The sequence below is a fragment of the Miscanthus floridulus genome, chromosome 19, assembly GCF_019320115.1.
Source record: "Miscanthus floridulus cultivar M001 chromosome 19, ASM1932011v1, whole genome shotgun sequence".
Lineage (NCBI taxonomy): Eukaryota > Viridiplantae > Streptophyta > Magnoliopsida > Poales > Poaceae > Miscanthus > Miscanthus floridulus.
Window position 1 is genome coordinate 84704427 of NC_089598.1, and position 24795 is coordinate 84729221.

The window sequence follows — 24795 nt, forward strand, 5'->3', positions numbered from 1 at the left end:
GGAGCATGAGGACCTGATGGAAGAATTTGTCATAGCGGCGGAGGCCATCATGCACATCACATCTGCTTAGGATGTGGTGAACAAGGTCTTTGATTAGTTTGTACTTAGGGCAAATTAATGAACAAAGTTCCTTGCTCTTCTATGAATGTATCTCAGTGCAATGCTCCTGTATGTGTCATAAATGTCTTTGTTTTTATTTTTTGCTTTAGAGGCGATACACATCGTATCAGCTTCTATGTCTTCAAAGATTTTCATTTCTGAACTAGAGGCGATACCTTTTCTGGTACCAGCTATTAAAGCCGGTGACTAAACGAATTGGCTATCAAGTGTTGATCAAACGCTAGGATAACATCCCTCTAAATATTTTCTGTCGATCGATATTGATAGGTTGCACCAGAACTTTTCAGACCAAAGGTTAAACGACTGATCAATCTAGGCCAAGCATCTCATTAAGTGAAACAAAACTTCCTTTTAATAGATCTATCAACTCTGAATTGCACTTATGATTCGACTTAGCATTCACATACGTCGGCCTAAGCCCATCTCTAGGACCAATGCTTATTCTTCATTAATCCAATGGCCGACGTGAAGCCATGACTATTTACTAAAACAAACTCTCAGAGCCGATTGCTTGCATTGGCTATTGGCTTTCATTGCTAATTTTAATGAAGCCTCCTTCCCATATCTTGCCAGAAAAGCATTCGAAGTCTCCTAGTTCCTAAAAGACTAGATCGACTATTGCGATGCTTATAGACTCATTAGCGCGAACCAGTCCGACATCATCTCCATGCCATTGAATCAAACATTGATGCATGGTTGATGGTACACAATAGTTTGCATGAATCCAATCATGACCAAGGAGCAAACTGTATGACCCTTTTCCATCAATGACAAAGAATGTGGAGAGCAGAGTCTTACTCCTGATTGTTAGTTTGATGTTCATTGCCCCTCAGGTCTTGGACGCATTACCCCCAAAGTCCTTAAGCATCATGTCAGTCTCAATCAGATCTCCTAGTCCCTTGCCAAGTTTGTGAAAAGTGGTGTAAGGCATGAGATTGATAGAAGCACCTCCGTCTACCAATATCTTATTCATCGGCTTCCCATCAACCAAACCTTTTACATATAAAGCTTTTAAATATCGATGCTTGACTGGTTTATCAAATATTGCTTGTTGTATAACCATCAGCTTGGCAACTATCTCTTTATACTCCGATTCATTGAAATCCGAATAAACTTCTTGATCTACTAGAGCTCTAAACTCTGATGGTAATAGAAAGTCATTTGAATATTAGCCGATGGTTGTCATCTATCGGCTGTTTGTTTAGCATGCCATACTTGAAGTTTACCTGGTGCCTGAGTCTATTTCAACTCTTTATTCCTTAGGCGTTGCACCCTTCTCTTCTGGCTTCTTGTTAAACCTCCTAGACACCATTGGCCTTCCTGCCAAATATATTCTATCTCATTGCCTTCTTCTTCATAATCAGCCCAGTCTTGATCAACAACTCTTTTTCCAAGCCGATTATGAACACTTCTACTTTTAAGCACCAATTCATGTTATTATGATGATACGCATCTTGAGCATGGATATACCGGCGGATGGTTTGAGATTGTCTAAACTCCCAATATTGATCGCTGCACTTCGGACAATTATTCTTGGTAGGCAACTTCAAACCTTCGTTCCAGTAATGTCTGAAGAAAGGACAATTCCAATGTGATTCAGCTTGCTTTCTTTCATACCTCTTTTTTCTGTTGACGCTGGTATTCTTGCTCTTCTAACCAACGCCAATAATCCCTTTCCTTCTGCCACTGCCATTTATTCAACAGAATTTGAGATGCAACCCACGGCTTTATCACCCCTTCTTTTGACGTTTCTCCCTGCTCATATCGGCTCTTTTGCTTATCGCGAAGTCTTCTAATTTCTCTGTATTCGTTAGCCGATATTTGCTTCTCGGGATCGACTGTTCCAGCTTCTCTCACTTTGGTTGATGTTAGGACCTTAGTCTTTCCTTTGAGTAGCCTAGCATCGACCATGTTTTGATCTCCTAGGAAAGGATTATCATCAACTTTTATTTTCTAAGGTGTATCAAATTTGAGTCTTTCTTGCTGAATAGCCCTCTGTATATGCTGTCGGAAAATTCTACATTCATTAGTGGAATGAGAAGTAGCGTTATGGAACTTGTAGAACTTCTTATTCTTCAACTGATCAGGGGGCAACATAACATGATTATCGGGCAACTTGATCTGTCCCTTCTAAAGCAAGAAATAGAAGAGCTTGTCTGATTTTGTGACATCAAAGTCATAGCTCTCCTCGACTCCTCTTCCCCAAGGATTTGGCACCATTACTATCTTTTTGCCCCAATTCCATTCAGCCGCAGCAACCTCTTTTTCTTCATCTTCATAGCCATTATCGACTGAGTATGGATTATAAGCTTTAGCCACAGTGGTACTCTTCTAGAATCGGGTATCTCTATGTATACTCTAGAATTAGCTATTAAGCGCTGCCACTCGTTGAGCCAATTGACCCAAGTTGTCAAATTCTTGTCCTAGCAGCTTTTCTTTCCATGTTGGCTGCATTCCTTGAACGGCCAAAGCAGCTAGCTGATCATCAGCCAAGTTTAATGAGAAGCACAAATTTCTAGTCTCTCGGAACCTCTAAAGAAACTCAATGCCCGACTCATTAGTTTTCTGCCTTATAGTTGTTAAATCGGTAATCTTCTTTTCTCCAGTCCCAGTATAAAAATATGTATCAAATTTCTTTTCCAAATCAACCCAATTGGCAATAGAGTTGACTGGCAGTGATGAAAACCAAGTGAAGCCTGGCCCTAACAGGGACAAGGAGAAGAAACAAACTCGATGGGCCTCTTCAACGGATGCTTTGCCCAACTATGTAAGATACCGACTGACATATTCTATCGTGCTTGTGGTGTCTTGGCCAGTGAACTTAGCAAACTCTGGGAGCCTGTATTTTGTAGGAAGAGCGACCAAATCATACCATTCTGGATATGGGTGTTTGTACGAAAAGGTCAGCCCTTTTAGCTTCAGACCGAACTGATTCTTCATCATCTCGGTCACCTTTAGCAACAACTCGTTAGCATGTGAATTTAGAATTCTCTACACCTGCTGACCCATCTATGGATTGAAATCCCGTGTGCCTTGATACCCTAGATTTAGAATTATGTGAAGGGTGTTATAATCCATGCCATAATGATATCCTTGTGGAATCTCTATCTGCTGGGTCCTTTACTGGTTTGCTGCTTGAAGTCTCTAGTTATAGACATTAGGATCTATATCTCTACAGATCCTCTAAATTGATGGGGCTATTTTTTTTAGCCGACGACGGTATGTGGCCCGATGTGCCAAAATTAATCACCTGGTTCTGACCCTGCCCTGTCGGCTGTTGCACATGCTGCACTGACGATCCATGATTATACTTTATCTAATTTGTAGTAACACCTTGAGCTTGTTTAGATGAACTCTAAACTGCCTGGACATCATCATTTCTAAACTGCCTGGACATCATCATTACCCGCTGGTGCTGCTTCTTGATGGCTGGTACCAACTTGATTAGTCTCCTGGGTCGACGGATATGGAATATTGTAATAAGTTGGCCCAATCTGACCAACTAGAAACCCATGAAACACCTCTTTCATGGCATTGTGAAATGTGTCCAAGAAAGCTTCATTATGGCTTGATATGACATCACGAATAGATTTGTCTACAGCATCTGTGAAGAAACGTCTGTCTTCAGCTTCATCTGCATCTGTCTGCCCATGCAATAGAACTCTTGGTAGTGGATATTTCTAAACAATTGTATTGTCACGTGTTTTGGTGTAGGACAACAAACACTTGTTTTGAAATTCTTCTATAGCTTTGCCGATGACATCTCTATCTCCATTAGGTAGGTTTTTGTAATGTACCATAACGATGTCGTTGTTGTTGTAAACTGCCATGATGATTGTGGGGTCCCACCGGACATGCTAAGAACATGTGTCGACACGAAATTTCGTCCCATGCCAAGGGCACACGAGCAAGCCGAAAGAGTCTGCTCGATGGAGCTGTAGATCCGCCTGGCTTCAACACAGAGGTGGTCGATCCTACGTACTCCTCCCGAGACATGCCAGTCAATTTGACCCTGCAATTGACAAGGAGAGAAAGCTAATCAGTAATTTAAGTCAAAACATGCTGGTGTTGACAGACAGTCCCGAATGTGCGACTCTGAGAGCCAATGTGGAAGGAAATCGACTAAATAGTCAATTCCAGCGTACTCATAAGAATAAATCAATTAAAGCTCATGGGGTTGTGTAAGAAAAAATTGGTTATCATTCAGGATGAATATCATTATTTAGACAAATATTAGTCAATGGCAATAGGATGTCAACAATAATCAGTTTATGCTAAGCCAATGACTACAAGTAACCGAATCTCTTTTTTATGTAAAAGAAGCAGCCCATCATCATTTAACCATTTAATAAAGATAAATCTAATGAACATATTATATCTCATCTATCGCTATGACCAGTGGGGCATAAGGCAAAATCATGCAGGCCATAGAAACAGTAATAGATTCGACGACCCTAACTTATTACTAATATCAGTAGGGCATGAGATAGAATCATGCAGTCCGTAATATAATAATAAGATCATGGGGCTAACACATCTTTCAACCTATCCTTACTTCAACGGTCTCGTGACGTGAACTGCATATGCGGAAGCACTCGATATCGGCTAAAATAGCCGATTCAGCCATAGCGCACACTTAAGGTCATGCCCTATTAGGAACAAATCTACCAAATATCAATCCCCACTCCACGGTTCTAACAGTGGGGTGTGAGGCAAAATCACACAGGCCATGATAACGGGTCATGGAACGGTTCTCGTTAGCCAATAGATCTATTCAAGACTAGACACGCCTTAACCACACACTATGCATGATCAAGATTGATATAAAACAGCCGATAAAACATAACTCATCGTTTAAAGTGCAGATTAGATCAGTTTATATTAACAAACGATGGGTTAAACATGATATAAGGCCGATCTAGATCAATCCCAATCAGGCAAAGTGATATTGATGTAATTAAATAGATAATGAAAGCAATAAGCAATATCGGTAACTTAATGAATCTATCCGAAGGACGCTACCCTTAGATAGAGCCGATAACTTGACCGTAATCTAGTTCGAACAATGGAGGTCGACCGGATCGATGCAGCCGTACTTGAACTAAACAAGAGTCGATAACTAGCTTATACCAGAGTCATAGTGAAGGTAGACCGGATCGATACAGCCATACGAACAGAAGTATAAGCCATGACGGTACTTATAGACAAGCCGGAGGTCGGCCAGACCAATGCAGCCCTACTCGCTGAAGAACTCGCCGAGATCTACTCTATTCCTACTCCTAAGGGGTGGCCGGAGCCAAAAAAAGTAAGAAACTTGTATTTGATTGATTGTGTGTTATTTTACAATAGTCGGGGTCCAATATTTATACCCGGAGCCTAAACATGAATCCTACTCGAGCACGACTCATTACAATCTTCGACATAGAAGAAAATATTTCTAATTTAAGATAACTTGAACTCTAATCTTTTCCTTTTTGTAGAGTCCGATATATAGTTTTCTGGCGCCAACCGTAGCTCATCATCGCTATATGTTGATGTCTTCCAAAGAGATCCGATTCTAGAATCATATCTGAATCAGCTGATATTGATCCTTATGCAATTGATTCCTTGATGGGCACAATTTTGAAAGCCTTTGAATTCCCGCGTTCTTCTCCCAAATTTTAGTGTAAATAGCTGGGTCATCTGTAGCCCCCTCAACGGAGAATAGGACTCGAACGAGTCCGAACTTCGATAAAACAAATATCGTGTCTCAATTCGTATTTCATTTAATATTTGTGTTGCTCTAGCTCTTGTGTAGGTTATCTATGTATATTGTCATCTCTAGTAGGTACCTGCAATTTGGTTTGAAGTTAGAAATCGAAACGAGCAAGTTTAGGATTGTTCTACTAAAACCGTGTATACCGGACACGTCCGGTATTGGTTCCTGTGCCAAGCTGTTCTTCAGAACATGTGTGTACCGGACACGTCCGGTATACCTACCGGACACGTCCGGTATTAGAGCTCAATGCTGAATTTATTTGATCTCTATTTTAACTTTGTGTTGCAGAGTTGTAGCTTCTAGATATATTTTTTATACCTTGTTTACTCAGTTAGAAATCGAAATGAGCAAGTTTAGGGCTGTTCCACTAAAACCGTGTATACCAGACACATCCGGTATAGCTACCGGACACGTCCGGTATTGATTCCTGTGCCAGGTTGTTCTTCAGAACATGTGTGTACCGGACACGTCCGGTTTATCTACCGGACACGTCCGGTATTAGAGCTCAGTGCTGAATTTATTTGATCTCTGTTCTAACTTTGTGTTGTAGGATTGTAGCTTCTAGATATATTCTTTATACCTTGTTTACTCTTAATTTGGAGTTTCCATTTTGGAAACTCTCTTTACTAATCGTTTCCACATTTAAAGGTGTTAATTTTCAGAAACGTCTATTCACCCCCTATAGGCGGCATCCAAGGTCCTTTCACTAAGGTTCAACCACTTATGCTAGTTCAAAGCCAACACTACCCAGTCCCTAACAAGACAATCGTTATGGTCAAAGAGTAGCGAGAAAAAGATAAACAAGTGCCAAGGTAAGCTCATCACTAAAATATCGGTTCACGAACAGAGAGCCAAAGACATGCTTCCAACGTGTTCCAGCAAAGTTTGGCCAATTTTTTAGTGAGCATCATAACCCTTAACGCAACTACGCCCTACTCCTTGCTCAAGCACTCGCCTTGATGCAACCCACTATGTAAAAGTACGATGTTAGTGTTTAAATATTTTAGTTATAATCTAAACGTCAAAATGACGCTGTCTACTACATTTCCAAACTTAGAAAGGCTAAGGATTTCAATTTAGATTTAATAGCCACTAACACTTTTGTCATAATTTTTAAATGGTCTAAACCCCTTTAACTTTACCCAACAAGTATATCACGCAAGTCCATACTTCATTCTAACCCATAGGAACAAAATATTTAAGCACTTTTTAGGTATTTCCACAATATAATTCGCCAAAGATAGCATTTTAAACATAAGCTTATTTGTTTGCCGACTTCAAATCGATTTCTGCGCTCCCCAAAATACTAGCTAACAATATTTATTCTCCAAAAATTTAAAATTACATACCCATCTACGTAACTTGCTATCTTTATTGATCTATTTCTCATGCCATAATCTCAATGCTTAGCGAGCTCGTAACACCGGTGGTGTTACAACTATCTCCTAGTGGGGAAGCTAATCATGGTGCATGCAAATGATAACGGTCAAATCCAACTGATATTTTTTCGGAAATGAAAGGAGATGAGGATACATGCATCTTTTGCTAGCGTCCTTAATCTATCTAAAAATTCCTAGAAACTAATTTATTATGGGATGGACGAAGTATCTCCTAGGTGCTTAAATATAAGTATTTCTAACTTTATTGTATGCTCAAATTAGCATTAATCTATTTAAATTTATGGAGAAATATATTAGCATGTACCACTTTAAAGGGAAACTCTAAAACATATTTCATATATAATAAATGTAATGAAACAATAGTATTATTTTTCTATAAATTTAGTTCAACTTAAATAGTTTGAGTTACGAAAGATTGGAAATACTTTGTAATGAAAAGGAACTACTGTGTCAACCCCCCCCCCCCCCAAAAAAAATAATGTGTTATAACTTATAAGTTCAAATTCTAAAAGAGAAAAAGGGCTAACGATTGGAAGGTGAATTTATTTCATGGTCTAAGTTTTTTTTATGACATAATTTGAACATTTATCTTTACAATAAAAAAGGCTTAATAATCATTTAATCTCTCTATTTGTTGAGGAAGATACTTTGGATAACTAAGCACATTATTCACAAAAATAAAATTACTAAGACCATAATTCTTTTTTTTTCAAATTACGTTGGACTATCTTTTAACTTCAATCAGGAAAACACCTATTATATTACATTAGACCATCAAGTATAATTGCAAAACTTTTTCAAAACTAAGTACAGTTGGGTTGTACTAGTTCTTCTAGCAAATATATTACATTTTTCTAGCCAAATTTATTGTAGTCGGGAATATGAGATAACTTGGTCACCAAGTGCCATCTTGTTAAGAATGACTCTGGTAACCTGATGTTATTTCACAAGCAACTTCTGCTGTGCTTGCTATCAGTTAAAATCACATTACAAGTTACCCTAAATAAATCACATTAGATGTTCATGAAACATAATCCACGGATAGATTTTGCATTAACGACAATATAAAATCCCCAAATTTTTTTAATCACGTATGCTAAAGCATCTCCAAGAGTTTCCTAAATATTCCTTCTAAAAAGTCTATGTTTATCAATTCCTAAAAAGATTTTATGAGAAAAAAAGAAGTTTATCTCCAATAATTTCTAATATTTGACTTCTAAGAAGCCGTCGTGCCGGCCATGGAACAATCCTAGCTCTTCGCCGACGAAGTCGAGGAACATCGGGTACTCCTCCAGCGCCTCCGCCACCTCCGTCTCGTTGGACGCCGCCAAGAAGTCGTCCCCGAGGCCAAGCAGCAGCGCCTGCGGCTCCTGCTTGATCATCATCGCGTCCTGCTTCCTCTTGACGACGGGCGCCGAAGGAAGAAGCGTGGGCACCCCCGCCGTCTTGCGGTTCCGGCGGAAGGAGTCCCTGATGTCCGAGCTCCACAGGCGCAGGAAGATGTCCGCGGGCTTGGCGCAGCAGGCCTTCAAGTCCACGGTGGAGGAGGACGAGGAAGCGGAGGTTGCGGCCTACCGGTGGTAGCAGCAGCGACCCGTCGACGCCGACGCTCCGCTGCCGCACCAGGCCGCTGCAGCAGCCGGCGGACCCCACCCACGTGACGCCGCTGCCCTCCGCGCGTGGCTTCGTCCGCGTAAAGTTACGCGGAAGAGGAGGAATTTTCTGAGTCTTAAAAGATTAGGAGTAAATATTAATAGTTGTTGGAGAGGGTTTTTTTCTATCTTTCTAAAAACAAGGATTAGGAAGAGGTTTAGGGAAATCTTGGAGATGCTCTAAGAAAACTCGAATAAGCTGCGGCGAAAACCAGAATAATATTTCCCAGCTTCTCAAAAAAGAAACAAATGATATTTTCCACTCCCAGCGGAAAAAAACGAGAGAGGAAAAAAAAAACAAGGCAGGCGGCAATCCAACGGCGGGAACCTCGGCCCCCGCCCGCGGCATAGAAAAACTGCCGCGGGGCCGACGAGGGGGGCAGCCTCGTCATTTCCGGCGCCCTCCTGCTTTGCCTTTATCTCTCCCCCACCTCCCCACGTTTCGCCCCCATTTCGAAGCCCACCGAGTTCCCTGCGATTCCTCTCCCCTCGCCTCCTCGTCTTCCCCTAGGGTTAGCACCTCGCTACACCCCCCCCCCCATTTCAATCCGATTACCGTTCCTTCTCCCTTCGATCTGTAGATTTGGGGGCTTTGGCTCGGCCTCGCGCGTCCGATCCGGGCCGTCCCTTTTTCTGCTCTCTCTCTTTTTTCTCCCTTGATTGACAAATATTTGATCGGTTTCTATGCCTCGTTCGCGCAGGGATCGCCGGAGAGGAATCGCAAAGAGGGTCGTCTCGTCCGAGGTTCGTGTATCTGGCCACTCTGCATCCAATTAATTTTTCCCGATTTTTTTAATTTTTTTTTTGTTTAATTTTTTTCTGTTGTCCGGGTCAAAAGCTGTGAATTATATATATTTTTTCTTGTGCTTGTTGAATGAGTCGATGCGGAACCAACTGAGCAGCGCCGATTTATTTGATTTGGCCTCGATTCGCTGTAGCAGACAGCGGACAACTGCCAGAGAAAAATTCGGGGGATTGTTCTGTTCATCTGTTATAAAGGCGACTCCTTTCCTTTCCATGTATTGGGTGTGGTTGTTGCGGCTAGTTGATGCCTCTTTAGGTGCTTTGTCCAAAGTTAGTGAGCAGATATGGTTGCTACTTTGTAGATTTGTTGCGTAAAGCGGCGAAAAGTTGTGGCCTCTTTCTAGAATTAATTCCACCCCTGGTGTGTTGCCGTTAGGTGATTCGGTTGTTAGCCAAATGATAGTGCGAGTTCCATTTGATAGTACCTTCATTTTGGGCGTTTGACCAAGGTACAATTACCCTTGGTAAGATGCTTCTTAAAGTAAATTTAGCCCTATCAAGGGTTTTGATTCATTAGGTTGCCGCATGTCTTACTGAATCAAGGCACTACCAACTTTCACTTCGATTTTATGATTGTTTTTTTACTACTAGTAGCAACTTTTAGTAAGCTGTGATACATTATGTCGACTACTCTGTGGTATTGATCCATTGTTTCGTATCATTTCTAGTTAAGGAAGCCATGGAGCACAAGGAGACTGGATGCCAGGCCCCCATCCTTTGCATCAATAACTGTGGCTTCTTCGGCAGCGCAGCTACCATGAACATGTGCTCCAAGTGCCACAAGGAGATGATAACGAAGCAGGAGCAGGCCAAGTTGGCTGCCTCCTCTATCGACAGCATTGTCAATGGCAACGATGCTGTCATGGAACCAGTTGTTTCTGGCAACACAGTGGTAGCTGTTGCTCAAGTTGAGTTGCAAACGATGAACGTGCAGCCCACTGATGTTGCTGGACCTAGCGAGGGGGCGGCGGTTATCTCCAAAGGGAAGGTAGGGCCAAACCGGTGCAGCACTTGCAGGAAGAGGGTTAGACTTACAGGATTCAACTGCCGGTGTGGGAACTTGTACTGTGCACTCCACCGCTACTCCGACAAGCATGACTGCAAGTTTGACTATCGGACTGCTGCTAGGGATGCCATTGCCAAGGCCAATCCAGTGGTGAAGGCGGACAAGCTCGACAAGATCTAGGGTTTCCTACGGTTGGCTCAAGGAAGATTGCAACCTGTGGTACTTCTTCATCATGCGGAATTGCTGCTTTGCCCATGCCTTTCCCTTTCATGTTTGCTGCTACAATCTTGTTGTTCGGCATTGCAGTGCATGGTGCACACTTCCGCAGCCTGCCTCAAGAATTCTCGCCTCTGCATCTGGTCAGTTCAAATGATTTGCATGTTGGCTATGTTGTGTAAGCTTTTATTTATGGTCGTCTTGCTCAGACGGTATTTGGCTTCGCATTTAGCTAGCTATGTGATGTACTATTGTCCCTGGTGTGTTACACTGCAACCAGTAATAGTAATCTGCAACTGTCCGTTAAATGGTACTGATGACCATTTGCATTCTCAGTTATTTTACTCTATAGGTGGTAGTCTCATGGCACTATACTTTTTTTGTTCATAAGTAAAGTTTTTTTTGGTTGAATAGCAAATTGGAAGGACTTTGCATATCAAACATTGTTATACCTGCGAAATGGGAGCAGTCGTCTCACTAAAGTATCTGGTGAAATCCTTGACACATCTTGATTGCACTTAAACTAGTATAAGTTGGGAAGAAGATCGAGCAGTTTATTGGAGTACCCGGAAGATTATGAAGTAGAGTTTCTCTACAAGGAATTGGCCATAATGCAACTCAATACAGCCTTTCTAAACATCAACTCTTCATTCGAGCATCAGATAGCTCAGTTGAAACTTCAAAAATTGTTTTGAGGACTGTCATTCATGGCTATATTTTACTGTTCCATTTTTAACCCTCAGCAAAATTCCAAATTCAGTTGGTTGTTTCATCGCACTGCTTTTGTTGTGCCGACGATTCTACATCCTTTGTGCAAGTGCAACTTGAAAGGATAGTTCGAAAGATAGATGCACGTCAAACGTTTGTCATTCTAGGTTTCTACTTTGAAACATGAACCTGAGATTTTTTTTTTTTCTTCACATGATCTGCGTCAACGTGCTGTGGAGAAAAACACTCCATCTTCTCTCACAAGACCTGCTATTGAAAGAGTTGAAAAATAGAGATCTGCTATTGAATGTGATGAATGGTCTCCTCGCTGTCAAGAGTACTGCTTGGATCTTGGATCTCATTCATACTTCTCATGTCTGTGCAGCGCCAGATGCAGATTCCTGTTTGATGGTTACCATTGTACCAATCACAGGTACCCGTATTGCCGATCCAAAGATGATCTGCAATCGTAACACCGGATCAACCGTAACGTTTGAGAATTATTGACGAGCGAGATAGGTGTCCATGGTGTCCCCCCATGAGGGCATGGCATGGCATGCCATTGCCAGCTGCCCAAGCCATGCCTTGCACAGGGATTTTAATGTATACTTTTTTTAGACAAACTCGAGAGCTTTATTAACTCGCGCAGATTATTTTAATTCCTATATATAATTGCCAACTCCCTAGGCCAGTCCGGAGCTTTGCCAAACCAGGAATTCTAAGGTTTAGAACTAGACTAGAGGTCTTTCCTGTGCAACCATGTGCCACAGTATTGGCCTATACAAATTTAAAGAAAGAAAAATTCTCCCCAGCTCTCGAATCTCAAGTCAAATTCCTGCAACGCGCAATTTGCACCCATCAGATTCATCAGTAGTATGGGTGACCTTTCTATGGCCCAGTGCCACTTCTAACAGAAGACCATCTCTTGCCACCAGTGTCTCCATAGTGAGCACATCCGGGGCATCGTGTTTTGTTTACTTCAAATGCTTTACAGCACTAGAGAATCCATGTCGTATTTTGTTTTCAATATGCAATCCATGTATGTGCCGTTGATGAAAAAAGAGCTTCGTGTAACGGCCCATCTAGAATTGTCCCACTCTAGATTTTAAGACTCGACTCCAAAGTTCACTCCAAAGTCTTATGTTGAAGGTGTTGGAGTAGAGAATTAACGTGTGTTTGGTTTTGAGTGTTTGGTTTTGAGATGTACTCCCTCTGCTCTAAATTAGAAGTTTTTTTTTCTAGATACATAGTTTTTACTGTATATCTAGAAAAATCAAAATGGCTTTATGATTTGGAATGTATGAAGTTGTAGAATTGGATAGTCTTATCCTATTCTTTTTTTGGATGTGATGATTTGGTCACGTATTTGGTTGAAGGAATTGAACTATCCCTGTTTTGTGTTTAATGACGGGATGCTAAAAAGTTGGATGAGGCACCTGACCCATGGGGCTCACCAGGCGGTTTCTTTCTTTCTTTCTTCCTTCTTCTTACTTACCTCATCTGCAGTGCTCCCACCCTTAACAGTCAGCACTGTACCCTTTGGCTCCGTGCCACCATCGCCCTTGGCTCCACAACCACCATTGCTAACGTTGCACCTCTCCTTCTTCGTTTCTCTCCTACATAGTAGTGGCCCCACTTCCTTGGTGGCACCACCGAGCTAGTCAAGCTCTCCCATCAACGTTGCCCCGCCATCATCGTTCGATCATCCCTCACATGCGTCGATCGAACGACCATCACCAAGACACCACAACACTACTAGAAAACAGACCTTTCACCCACTTCGATTTTAGCCTTTAGTCTCGATATTTTTTGCGTTCGGGACTAAAGGACTTTTAGTCCCGGTTCGTAATACCAACTGGGACTAAAAGTCATCTTTAGTCCCGGTTGGTGTCACCAACCCGGAGTAAAAGTTCACCAACTTTTAGTCCCAGTTGGTAACACCAACCGGGACTAAAGGGTGACCTTTTAGTCCCGGTTGGTGTCTTCAACCGGGACTAAAGGTCTTTTACCTGGGACTAAAGGTCTCCCACGAGTCTATTCAAAAGGAGAGCGCACATGACTCTGTCACAAGTGGTGTGCAGTTGAGTTGGTAATGTACCTACGCGTGAGGAGAGAGGTGTTGGGTTCGAATCTCACATAGAGCAAGCGAGGCCTCGAGGATTTCCTTTATTTTTTTCTTCCGTGGGTGACCTTTAGTCCCGGTTCCCAGACCGTGGACCTTTAGTCCCGGGAATTTAGTCCCGGTTGGGAAAACCGGGACTAAAGGGCCTTCCCAACCGGGACTAAAACCCGTTTCTCTAGTAGTGCAAGCTAGCCATCGGCGTTCAAGCTCACAACACGTAGCCGCCACCATTTGAGCTCACTTATGGCCTCACGCCTCACATCTAGCCAACGGGATCGTCACCTTCCTTGCTCATAGCCATCCCCGAATCTGGTCGGCATGCCCGTGCCACCACCGAAGCTCCTTCTGCATTCGTCGCTTCCTATAAGTCAAGATGATGATGGTAAGTAGTGATTCCATTAAAGTGGTTTCAAATCCAATATCTCAAGGAAGTTGAATTTGTTGCTTATGGTCATGCATGGATTTTGGTACGCGCAAGAGTTTTTTTTTCTTTGAAGGGAAGGGGGACTTACATTAAATCTTGGAAAAGTACATCCCCAATTACACATGAAAAAAATCTTGGCAAATATACATAATATTCTATGTAGATTCTTCCATCGTCTTCTTTCCCAATGGCTTCCTCGAACATTGGAGCCAAAGTGTAGTCCTTATGCCGAATTCAACGACCAACCCAAAACATTGGACATGCCGTAAGATCCAACACTTCAGAACCAGTCCAAAATGCTTCTAAATCGCTGAAAGAATATCGGCAGTTGCATCGTTGGGTACGACATAGGCGGTAGAATCATCACCTCGAGACCTTGAATTCCTCTCCACGGCCATCAACGATGAGATCGATGACCCGGAGTAGTTGTCTTTGTAGGGGGCTCCCAGAAGCACCCCTCCCCTTCAGATAAAGGCCACAAATTGGCCATCTCGCGATGAAATGGATGCCTGCAACAGCGATCTTGTCATGACAATTACCGAAGTCATCATAGGAAACACGATCCCGACCGAAAATCATCTGATTTTGTCAGAAGATTTATTTGGATCAAACCCTAAGCAACTGAAAAAAAAAACTACGGGGAATTAAAGAATCTGGCACCCCTAAACAAGTTTGTAGACCTACAGTGATAAATATGCTGGGACTGACTTGAGTCCATGGCTAGATGGTGGTCCTTTATTTTAACGAAAATCATGATGTAGTAAGGGTCTATTTGATCCATTAGCACTAAAAATTAACAGTTATAATTAATACTAATAGATCCATCAGACCTGCTAATAACCTACTAATTATTAGCCAGAGGGTTATTAATTATTAGTTCTATTAGCAGGTTTTTTTAGGTTAGTTCCATTAGCAGGTTTGTAGTTACTAATAGATGCTAATAGTTTATATGTTAGTTCAACTCACTATCTAACCATATATTAGCACCTATTAACAGGAGATCCAAACATTCCCTACTAAAAATTAGCTAACTAAGAAGTAGCATGTATTAGCTATTAGCTAGCTAATTTTTAGCCCGTGTTTAGTTGAGGGAAGTTTGGAATTTGGGCTACTGTAGCACTTTCGTTTTTATTTGACAATTAGTGTTCAATCATGGACTAATTAGGTTCAAAACGTTCGTCTCGCAATTTTCCACCAATCTGTACAATTAGTTTTTTTTCCGTCTACATTTAATGTTCCATGTACGTATCGCAAGATTCGATGTGATGGATACTGTAGCACTTTTTGGAAATTTGGAGGGCAACCAAACACGGGCTTAGTGCTAATGGATCTAAACAGGCCCTAAATATGTTTAGTTCTGCTGTACTGCTACATTATGGTTGTCTTAGAAACCGAGAAATAAACTGTTTTGAGGCAGCAAACTAGAAGGACGCAAGAGGTGCTTAGAAGTTAGAATTATGGCGACTGTTGGAAGCAGAGAGGGCACGGATCGTTTCATTGGGTGAACAAGGAAACTATTTTCTTTTCTCTAAACATTATTGTCCGCCACTCCACCTCCAATCCAACATTTTTTTTTCTTGGTTATTAGAGGCAGCAGCATCAACCTTAACCTCGACCTGCAGGTCTCATCGTCATCTCCTGTCACGCTACAAGGTTGAAGTAGATGGTGTAGAACTCGTCCCTCAAGGTGAACAATGGCTCCAGGAGGAAGCTCCTCTTGACCCCTCTGGCGGCGAAGCTCATCGGGTGGTACCGCCGCAGCGGCTCGGCCCGCGCGAAGCTCGCCGCCTGCCGGAACAAGTCCCCGCCGTTGCCGTGCTTCTGAACACCACCACCGGTACAGCCCACCTGGACCTTCTCGCCGCTGCCGCCGGCGACCAAGAAGCACCCCGGCCTGGACCCGAGCTCCAGGGATACCGAGCCGGGCACGCCGGCGAGTCCCGGCACGACGTTGAACTGAGCGCCCGAGCTCTTCTCCGCGGACACCGTGAGCATGTCCGTGACCACCATCCCCGGCATGTCCAACGGCTCGAGCGTCGCGGCAGCTGTCGAGTTCGTGGCGGTGGCGCCGCCCTGCGGGACGAGTCTGAACGTCGCGTGCACGGCGGTGTCGGTGCCGCCGCTGTCTTTGGGCCGCTGCTGCATCGTCAGGGAGCCGTTCACGGCGGAGAGGACAAAGGCCTTGCCGTCGGACTCTTGCGCGAGCGTCACCAGCTGGGAGTTGGACTCCGGAGGGATGGGGGTGATCCAGTCGGTGGCCGCGGCTGTGGCGGCGCCGGTCTTGGCGTCCCAATCTCCGGTGGTGAGGCCGGCGAGGAGGAACGGCCCGAACAGGACTGCTTGTATAGATGCGTACTCCGGCCGATCATCTGAAGGTTTCAGTTACACTACTCAGTTTACACGACTGCTTGTATAGATGCCTACTTCAATTCAGTGTTGTCAATTGTCATAGAATTATCAGGGATTTCAATGCCTAAGAGTGAAAATTAGAAGTGAAAAATAAGTAATTATCCTATAATGAGTGCATCATTTGAAAAATTAACTCACACAATTTAATCATCAACAGAACTCGAGAAATTCAGACCTTTTATTGCTTCAGTCCTTAGGTGGATAGGTAATTGGAGTGACAACCGATCACCACTACCCCACTGCTTGCTGATAGTGAGGAATGTCCCTGGCAGAAATCAAGATTTTGTTAGAACAATCATCTCTGTAATCATATTCATCAAACTTTTTGTGGATTCTTTTTTTCCCCCTTCAATTTTCTCCTTCTGTTTCCGCCCTGCTGATGAGCATACCTGGAGATGCTAATTCCAGATCCTTGTCATTCAATGTTGCCTTTGCACCATTCAAAGATGTCCATGATGGTATTCTCACGTTCAATGTCGCAAACTGACCGTCTGTCTACACACAGTAAACAAACTGACTAAATGCTGATTCTAGGAAGGACCTTCAAAGTTTTGTGCCATGCAAATTTTACCTTTGCAGATATGGAGAATGAGACCTGAAGATACTGATCCCATGAGCTGAGTGGCATCAGTTGCTGTGTGACAGTAAGGCCTGCAGTCCTCCAATTGAACGTACTCGGTATGAACTGAATAATATATAGCGCTGGTCTCTCACCTTTCTCCTCAAAGTAAATGGAATCCCCCAGCTTGGAGAACGACTCTATCCCTGCATACACAACCCACACAGTTCAGAACTTGACAAAGTTCAGAACCAAATGGAATCCTCAACGTTTGGATTTTTGACTTACCAGTGCCATAGCAGCACCAGAATGATTCATACTGAGTTCCCCAACCATGGTAGCTCTTTGCCTTTGATCTCCCAGGGCCCTGGGGCAGCATGTAGATCATCACTCCAGGATCTCTGCCTCTCTGGATGCTCAGCACGCCATTGATTAGTGCTCGTTCGTAGTAGTCCGCGTACGCGATCTCCTTCGTCCATCTGAACAGATGGCGTGAGACCTGCAAGCTTTGTTCTGCAAATTGTAACTTGTCTCTAACCATGAAAAATTTCAAGTTTGGTGAATATGAACAGAACAGGTATACCCACACCCACCTTGAGCATGTTGTAAGTTGTGCAGGACTCCTCGGTCTCAGTGGTCAGAGCTTCAGCTAAACGCTTTGGATCGGACCTGACATAAGCCATTTCAGAATTTCAGACATGGCATTTCTGAGGGGAAAAAGGTGAAATTTCAGCCATCTATGATGCACTACCAGAATTCACTGACAGATGTACCACCAGTTGCATATGCGTGAGAAGAATTCACTGTGTCCATGAAGAATGTTGCAATTTCCTGGTTCAAGAATTAGGCCACGGTCAGCTTTAGACCTACAAGTTGCGTCAGACCAAAGACAAAGAGGCCGACTACTGGGTGGAAGGAGGGGAAACAATCTTTTTAGATTTGGTATTATCATGCCTTGGGAAATTAATTTTACCCTACCAAAATTTGAATTACCTTGTAAATAGGATCACCTGTAACTTCATATCTCATCTGCCCGCCAATGACAACCGGAATATGTGTGTTGGCATGGAAATTCGAAAGACTGTCAGCCTGAAAGAAAAAACGATGGGGAAATATCATCTAGCGTTCAGAAATATGTTTTCCTGCCAAAACTATCATAGAGAAAACATTAGAACAAGCTATTGTGGTGTTAATCACCTCATGTAGATGGTGTTTACTAACTACATAAGATTCAGACAAAATTGGAGTGAGAAATGCATCAGCAAAATGCAGAGGGCCAGGCAGGAAGGAATTGAGTTCGTCAGGGTTCAGAGTTTCAGACCTGCACTGCAAGCAAGCCCAGGAAGCATGGCTTGTCGAAAAGATGGGCCAGCACCAGATGCCTCTGATCGTGCTGCGCAAATATTCAAGAGAACTGCATTATTAGCATTTAGCAGCTACCACAAACACTCAGGATTCAGGAAACGAATGAAATGAACACCAAATAAAGAAAAGCTGTATACCGTGATGGTGTAGAGCTGGTAGAGCACGTCGTTCATCCCTCCGGTCTCCTCGTTGAGCGACGTCCAGTGGCGCTCGATGCTGTACCTCCGGATGACGTTCCTGACCCGGCCGGTGAAGTAGTCAGCCATGGCGACCACCATCCCCAGCGCCTTGCCGTTGCCGGCCACCACGTGCTGGTCGAGGAGGCCCTGCATGATCTGCAGGAAGCGCAGGATGCAGATGAGTTATTGCTCATCAGCATGCAGATGTGTGCAAAGGTAAAGGTAAAGTCGGGTGGTGATCGACGGCGACGTGCCTTGTGGATGGTGTAGTAGGGCGCCCAGACGGGCTTGATGGCCTCGAAGCGGTCGAAGAACTCGGTGGGGAAAGCGGAGAGGTAGCCCGTGCCGGCGGCACGCTGGCACTCGTCAAGCGCGTCCACCACCGCCGCCATCTTGCCGGCGAGCGTGCCGTTGTGGGTGCTCGCCCACATCTTGGCCGTCGCGCTCAGGTAGTGACCTGCGTGCACGAACCGGGTTCACTGTGTCGTGCTAAACTGCTCGTGCATGGACCGGGTTCTAATATGCGGCGGCCCATCACATTTCACGGGGCCCAATTCCTTTGTTTGAACATAACTGTGGCGAGAGAGATGCAGATGGGAAACCAGAACATCCCTCCGTTAACTTCAAAAAAAAAAAAAAAAACATCCCTCCGTTTCACAACGTTTGTTCCTTGATTGAAGTCATAATAAAGAAGTGCGCTTTAGGTCTTGTTTGGAACCACGATTTGCGACCGTGCAACGGCTTTGAGGCCGCGATACGAGTAATCGATGGGGTAGTTATTTCATGATTTTTCTCCTCACGGCTAGTCACGAGAATCGTGATCACCGTGAGGGATTTTCTCGATTCCCGTGGTGGGGCCCAGGAATCCGATTATAATGGGTTCCAGGGCCATAAGTAACAGTGCCAATGAAAATTCCACCTCGGAGGCAAATATGAGTGTGATTATACATTTTCTTTTGCGAAACACAAGAATATCATTATCATAGTGTATTTGTTCGCCACCATACCTTAAGAAGAGTGTAATTAATGGAGGAAAACAGGAATGTAGTTATACATCCTAATGTCATTTTGTGTTTTTATTTACTTGTTATTGAAATATGTTGTTTGCAACGTTCCTAAAAAATATTTTTCTATAAAAGAAACATGCTTTCATATAAAAGTAGGTCTGCAAGACTACAAGGTAAAAAAACTAAATTAAATCGAGTCACATGTACCCCCAACCCATTTTCTTATTAGACTTGACGCATCTTATTTTCCAAATATATAATCATAATTTTTTTTGAGAAGAAAAATTAGGCCATATTTTGTTGTTCACTTCTCCAATATTTTAGGTGTCTAAATTTTAAGACGATTTTAGACAATAGTTTTGTACAACTAACTAATACAAGTAAATTGTTATTTTTATAATTTGTTTTTTTGTCTATGTATCATAACATATCAAGTTTTTGTCCTTGTCTAACTATAGAAACAATTATAAATTGTTAATTGTCTTTGTACCAATACAGATCAGATTTTATCGAGTTTGTAGTTTGTCTAACAGATTTTTTTATTTTCGAAACAAAAAATTGCAGATTATGCCTACGTAAATTGCAATAAACTAAAGTTACAATTTTAATAGAAAATATATGCAATAACCGTCGTCTGAAAGATAAATAAAATTGAAGCACCTGAATTTTAGCAAATCCCTTTGCTGTTGTTGCAACTACTGCACGACCACTACACGTGGGTATGGGCTAAGAGAAATTGGCCTAACATAATTAATTGTGAGCGGGAAAAATGGAAAACACTTGCTGCGCAACTAAACGAGTGGTTAGCCACAAGCATCTGTAAGGCGTCCTCTCACTCCGTCCGGTGTCGGCGTTGTCAATATTTTCACGGGGGCATCTCGCTCACGTGGCAACATAACAACGAGGCACGAGATGAGAGTGGCATACCCTACAGCTACAATAATCAGCCTTTCCACTCCCATGTCGATCGCACTGTCGTGCTATTTGGACAAGATCGACAGCATCCACTCCCATGTAGCTAGGGGGAAAATCCGTCAATGATCTGCTCAGCTGGGAGTCCGGAGCACCAAGTAATGGCGCACAGTAATGGCCGTGTCCGGCCGCGAACGTGACGCCGGAGCATCTCTGCATGTGCATGCGTCGCCCGATCGATGCATGGACAGGGGAACGAGAGAGAGAGAGAGACAGAGGGAGCGTGTACGTACGTACCGACGAAGTGGCCCCTGAGCTCGCTGTCAGGCTTCTCCCAGCCGCCGTAGGGGTTTCCGGGCGCCGGCAGCCCCGCCTGGGAGCGGAAGCTCCAGACGAGGCGGTCCACGTCCAGCAGCAGCAGGTACTCGAGGTTCGTCCGCTGCGCGCGCCCGTACGCCGCGTCGTCGCCGTCGGGGTCCAGCCGCACGTCGTGCAGGGACACCTCCTCCAGGAACGGCCCGGGCCGGTTCCCGGCGGCGGCGTCGCCCACCAGCTGGCCCTTGAGCGAGCGGTAGAGCATCGCCCAGTCGAGCTCCTCCGCCTCCTCCAGGTGGTGGTGGTGGTGCCCCGCGGCGGCGGAGGCGTGGAGGGATCCCTTCGGCGGCGGCATGAGGTCCATCCACGCGGCCTCGTCGGTGGGGTTGAGGTGCTCGTGGAACAGCTCGCGCCACCGCCACTCCGCCGCTCCCGCTCCCGGCGACGCCTGCAGCCGCGCCCGCACCGTGTGCGACGACAGCTCCGTCGGGATGTTCGTGCACTCCTTCGCCCTCGCCGTCGTCGTCACTGCCGCCACCGACACCGCCACAAGCACCGCCCACGGCCACGCCGCACGCCACGGCGCCGCCATTCTTCCAACACACAACCCGCCGGCGGCACTGGCCACTGGCCACCACCAGTCCACTATCTACTACTATGCTAGTAGCTAGCGGCCCTCTCCGCGACACGCGCGCGCCGGCCGGCCGACGGCAGTGCGCGCGGATATGGCTGCGGCAAAAGACTGGCCAAGAGTGAACGCCGAGACTTTTATCCGCTGCGCCGGAGAAACGGACAGCGTTGTTTAAGTCTGAGGAGCTGTCAGAGTGAGCACACGGGCATCAGATCAAAGAGGTACGGTGTGCGTGCGTGACGTGACCACGACGGCCGGGCAGCGGAATGCCACGGCAGTCGGCAGGACACGAGCTAGCTAGAAGCTAAGGCCCGCGCAAGAAAGAACCCTGCTGGCCACCACCCGCTCAGACTCTCAGGCTCTGGCGCACTGGATCGATCGATCACATGTCGCCACAGGACAAGAGCTGTGCTTGTCGCAACGCCGGCTAGTTTCCTTTGGCACGTTGCGTCCCGTGACGGCCGGAGAATGGGAGCGCCGCGCGGGGGCTAGCTGGTAGCGGGGGACGGCGCTTCCGTCTTTATCCCCTGGATCGTCCAAGCAAGCAGGCATTGGCGACGGCGACGGCGACGGCGACGACGACGACGGCGCGATTCTTGGACTCGGTGGCCTGGGGAGGAGCACGGAGCACCAGTGAAATTCTAGCTACACTACACGCTTTATCTTTGCCGTCACCTCGTGTCCTGACCTCCGTTGCTGTTGGAAATCATCCCGTCGGTGGTGACTGGTGACCACCACCGTCGTTATACCGTGGGGGCCAAAAGGATACCAGCACCACTAGAATAGGCGGAAGGACGGGTGATAGAATCGGACATTTGAAGAAGGGCAACCAACCATGTTCAACCCGCACCTAATTGGGCCGCACATATTTATGGCCATTATATTTGTCACCAAAGGGGCGGGGGACATGTGCCGAATTCTCGAGGATGGGCATGCCCGGTGCGCACTTTCGATATATGATCCTTGAGACCAGTCTCAGTTGAGAATTCGATGACGTTGGACTGTCACGTCACGTAAAATGAAATGAAACACGCATGGGATACTCATTCTTAATGGAGAGTTTCATTCTATAGTTTCACAGACATTTAATTTTATGGCTGAGATATAGTTGATATTTGTGTCAAGAGAGTTTCATCCTCGTGAAACTCAGTTCTTCTCTCTTTTCTTAAAAATCTTGCCCACATCATCAAAAGCGCCTATATGGTAGCTCATTAGATGCAAATAAAACTCCCACTGAGACTGTCCTGAGAATTAGTCATATGAGTGCAGGATCGAAAGCCATTCACATGTTCTCCCTTCGTCCCATCCCATGCTATGACATTCTAACTCTAAACAAGGAGATCAAGGATGAGTGAAAAATATGTGATGCATGTGAAACGTTCACTAGTAAAAAAGGGCTTCTATTCCTGGCTGCCAACCCCCTTTATTCTCAGTTACGCAGCCAGGAATAGGAGTTCGGGAATAAAGGGTTAGTAGCCGGGAATAGAAGTGGATCTTTAGTCCCGGTTGGTGATACCAACCGGGACTAAAAAAGTAGCCATGCCAGCACCTGGGCTGGCCCCTTTATTCCCGGTTGGTATTACCAACCGGGACTAAAGGGTCTTTTTTTTTCTTTTCCTGCTTATTTCAATTGATGATTCTTTTTTGTTTTAATTTGGTTTTCAAATACGCATTATTCACTGCAAAGTAATATACGTATACGCGCGCGTACTGTAAAGTTTTCGCTCGATCAATGCACGCAAGCAACACAAGTAAAAGTAAACTAAAACATAATATTACATTTCATCGTCACATGTAAAGTTTGCATTAATTGTACATTTCATCATCACATGTTCTTTGGATCAATATGAAATTTGGCTTTCATCATCACATATTTGGGTCATAGTAAAACTCGCCACCGGGAGTTAAGACCTGATCATTCAGAAGTCCACCTATTGTCTCTTGGATTGCTTTGAGATGGTGTGTGTCTAGGGTTTTTTCCTTCAACCAACGAGTCTTCAATTTGAGATATGAGATAAAGAAAAAGTATATTAGTATATATATATATATATCAAGAATAATGATAAATAAATTGTATCTATCACGAATATATATATATATATATAAATATATGTATGAAGAATATATATATATATATATATATATATATATATATGTGTGTGTGTACACTTACCCTTTTTTGCTCTAAACTAGTTCTTTTTTAGCACACTCTCATGAACTCGCAAACATAGTATCCACAGAGATTGGTCCCCTGGGGCTGCAGCAGAACCCATTTTACAAGAAAAAGATTCGTCATCATCCGAGCATAGGGAAATTGAACTAAGGTAGGTATATATTACTTACTTTGTATAGCACTACTTTCAGTGGCACTTTGTGTTTCATATGGTGTTCCTGACAGACCTTTTCCCAACAACTACCAAATAACATAAAAAATATTTGGACCATTAATTTGCATACAGAGAGACTGGAATAGTTTTGCTAGTGAGACTGCAATTACCTCTGAATAATATCTATCATCTCTTGGAACTCTTTTTGCTCTTTTCTCATCGAGTCCATGATGCCTAGAAGACCTTTCTCCAGATCGAGTTCCATCAATATCCAGTGTTCACTGCCATGTCCATTAACACTCATTAATTAGCTAACAGGTACAGTGAACATATATATATGGATACACGATCGTCGACATTATGAACACTTACCTGAAGTTGTAGGGGAAGAGTATACATTTCTTGTCACATTGCTTCTCTAAGAACATCTTGATATTGGCCTCCGTTTCTGCTTTCCATGTTGGTTGGGGTTTAGGGTTTTCGAATACGACATGTGGATTAATGAAACCAATATCAGTACACCCTCTCTTTTTGCACTCTCCCATCTCAAACCTGCATCATATATATAGAGTGAGGATAATAAACATAGACATGTACGTACGTAGTGACTTATTATTAATTAGTAGAAAGAATCACTTACAGACAATAGTAGCTGATGAGAGTCTTGTCGAGAGAATTTCGGTGGACTAGTTGGTGTAATTCAGCAAACTCAATGTACATAACATCATCGCCACGGAACCAATGGTCGTCTTTGATTCTGACAGAAATATAGAACTCTTTTCGGTGACACGCGTCGAGGTACAAGGTGTTTAGCTTGAACAATTGTGTACCCAGTTCATTGATGGTCTTAGGATTCCATAGACTCCTGCCATGCTCATATT

General features: G+C 44.1%; 2 protein-coding genes across 2 annotated transcripts; one reads left to right on the forward strand and one right to left on the reverse strand.

Moving 5' to 3' along the window:
• The first annotated feature begins 9328 nt into the window (after positions 1–9328).
• Positions 9329–11269, forward strand: LOC136527851 (zinc finger A20 and AN1 domain-containing stress-associated protein 8-like). Its single transcript, XM_066520703.1, has 3 exons — positions 9329–9442; positions 9632–9674; positions 10403–11269. The coding sequence occupies exon 3, from the start codon at positions 10414–10416 to the stop codon at positions 10918–10920; it is 507 nt and encodes a 168-aa protein (XP_066376800.1). The 5' UTR covers positions 9329–9442; positions 9632–9674; positions 10403–10413; the 3' UTR covers positions 10921–11269.
• Positions 11270–15711: 4442 nt separating this feature from the next.
• Positions 15712–21928, reverse strand: LOC136527208 (uncharacterized). The gene is made up of 12 exons (XM_066519832.1): positions 20939–21928; positions 18977–19179; positions 18681–18878; positions 18500–18571; positions 18172–18267; positions 17930–18009; positions 17772–17847; positions 17467–17677; positions 17191–17384; positions 17009–17114; positions 16795–16884; positions 15712–16579 (listed from the first exon to the last, which is right to left on the reverse strand). Exons 1-12 carry the CDS (start codon positions 21546–21548, stop codon positions 15852–15854), a joined length of 2664 nt encoding a protein of 887 aa, XP_066375929.1. The 5' UTR covers positions 21549–21928; the 3' UTR covers positions 15712–15851.
• Positions 21929–24795: the final 2867 nt, after the last annotated feature.

What these genes read in the sequence shown, in the direction of transcription:
- LOC136527851 (XM_066520703.1), top strand. Translation starts at nt 10,414, where the DNA reads ATGGAGCACAAGGAGACTGGATGCCAGGCCCCCATCCTTTGCATCAAT.
- LOC136527208 (XM_066519832.1), bottom strand. Translation starts at nt 21,548, where the DNA reads ATGGCGGCGCCGTGGCGTGCGGCGTGGCCGTGGGCGGTGCTTGTGGCG. An exon ending in ACCAGCTCTACACCATCACG is followed by an intron (nt 18,572 to 18,680) that starts GTATACAGCTTT and finishes ATATTTGCGCAG; the next exon opens with CACGATCAGAGGCATCTGGT. An exon ending in AAGGACTGAAGCAATAAAAG is followed by an intron (nt 16,580 to 16,794) that starts GTCTGAATTTCT and finishes TGAAACCTTCAG; the next exon opens with ATGATCGGCCGGAGTACGCA.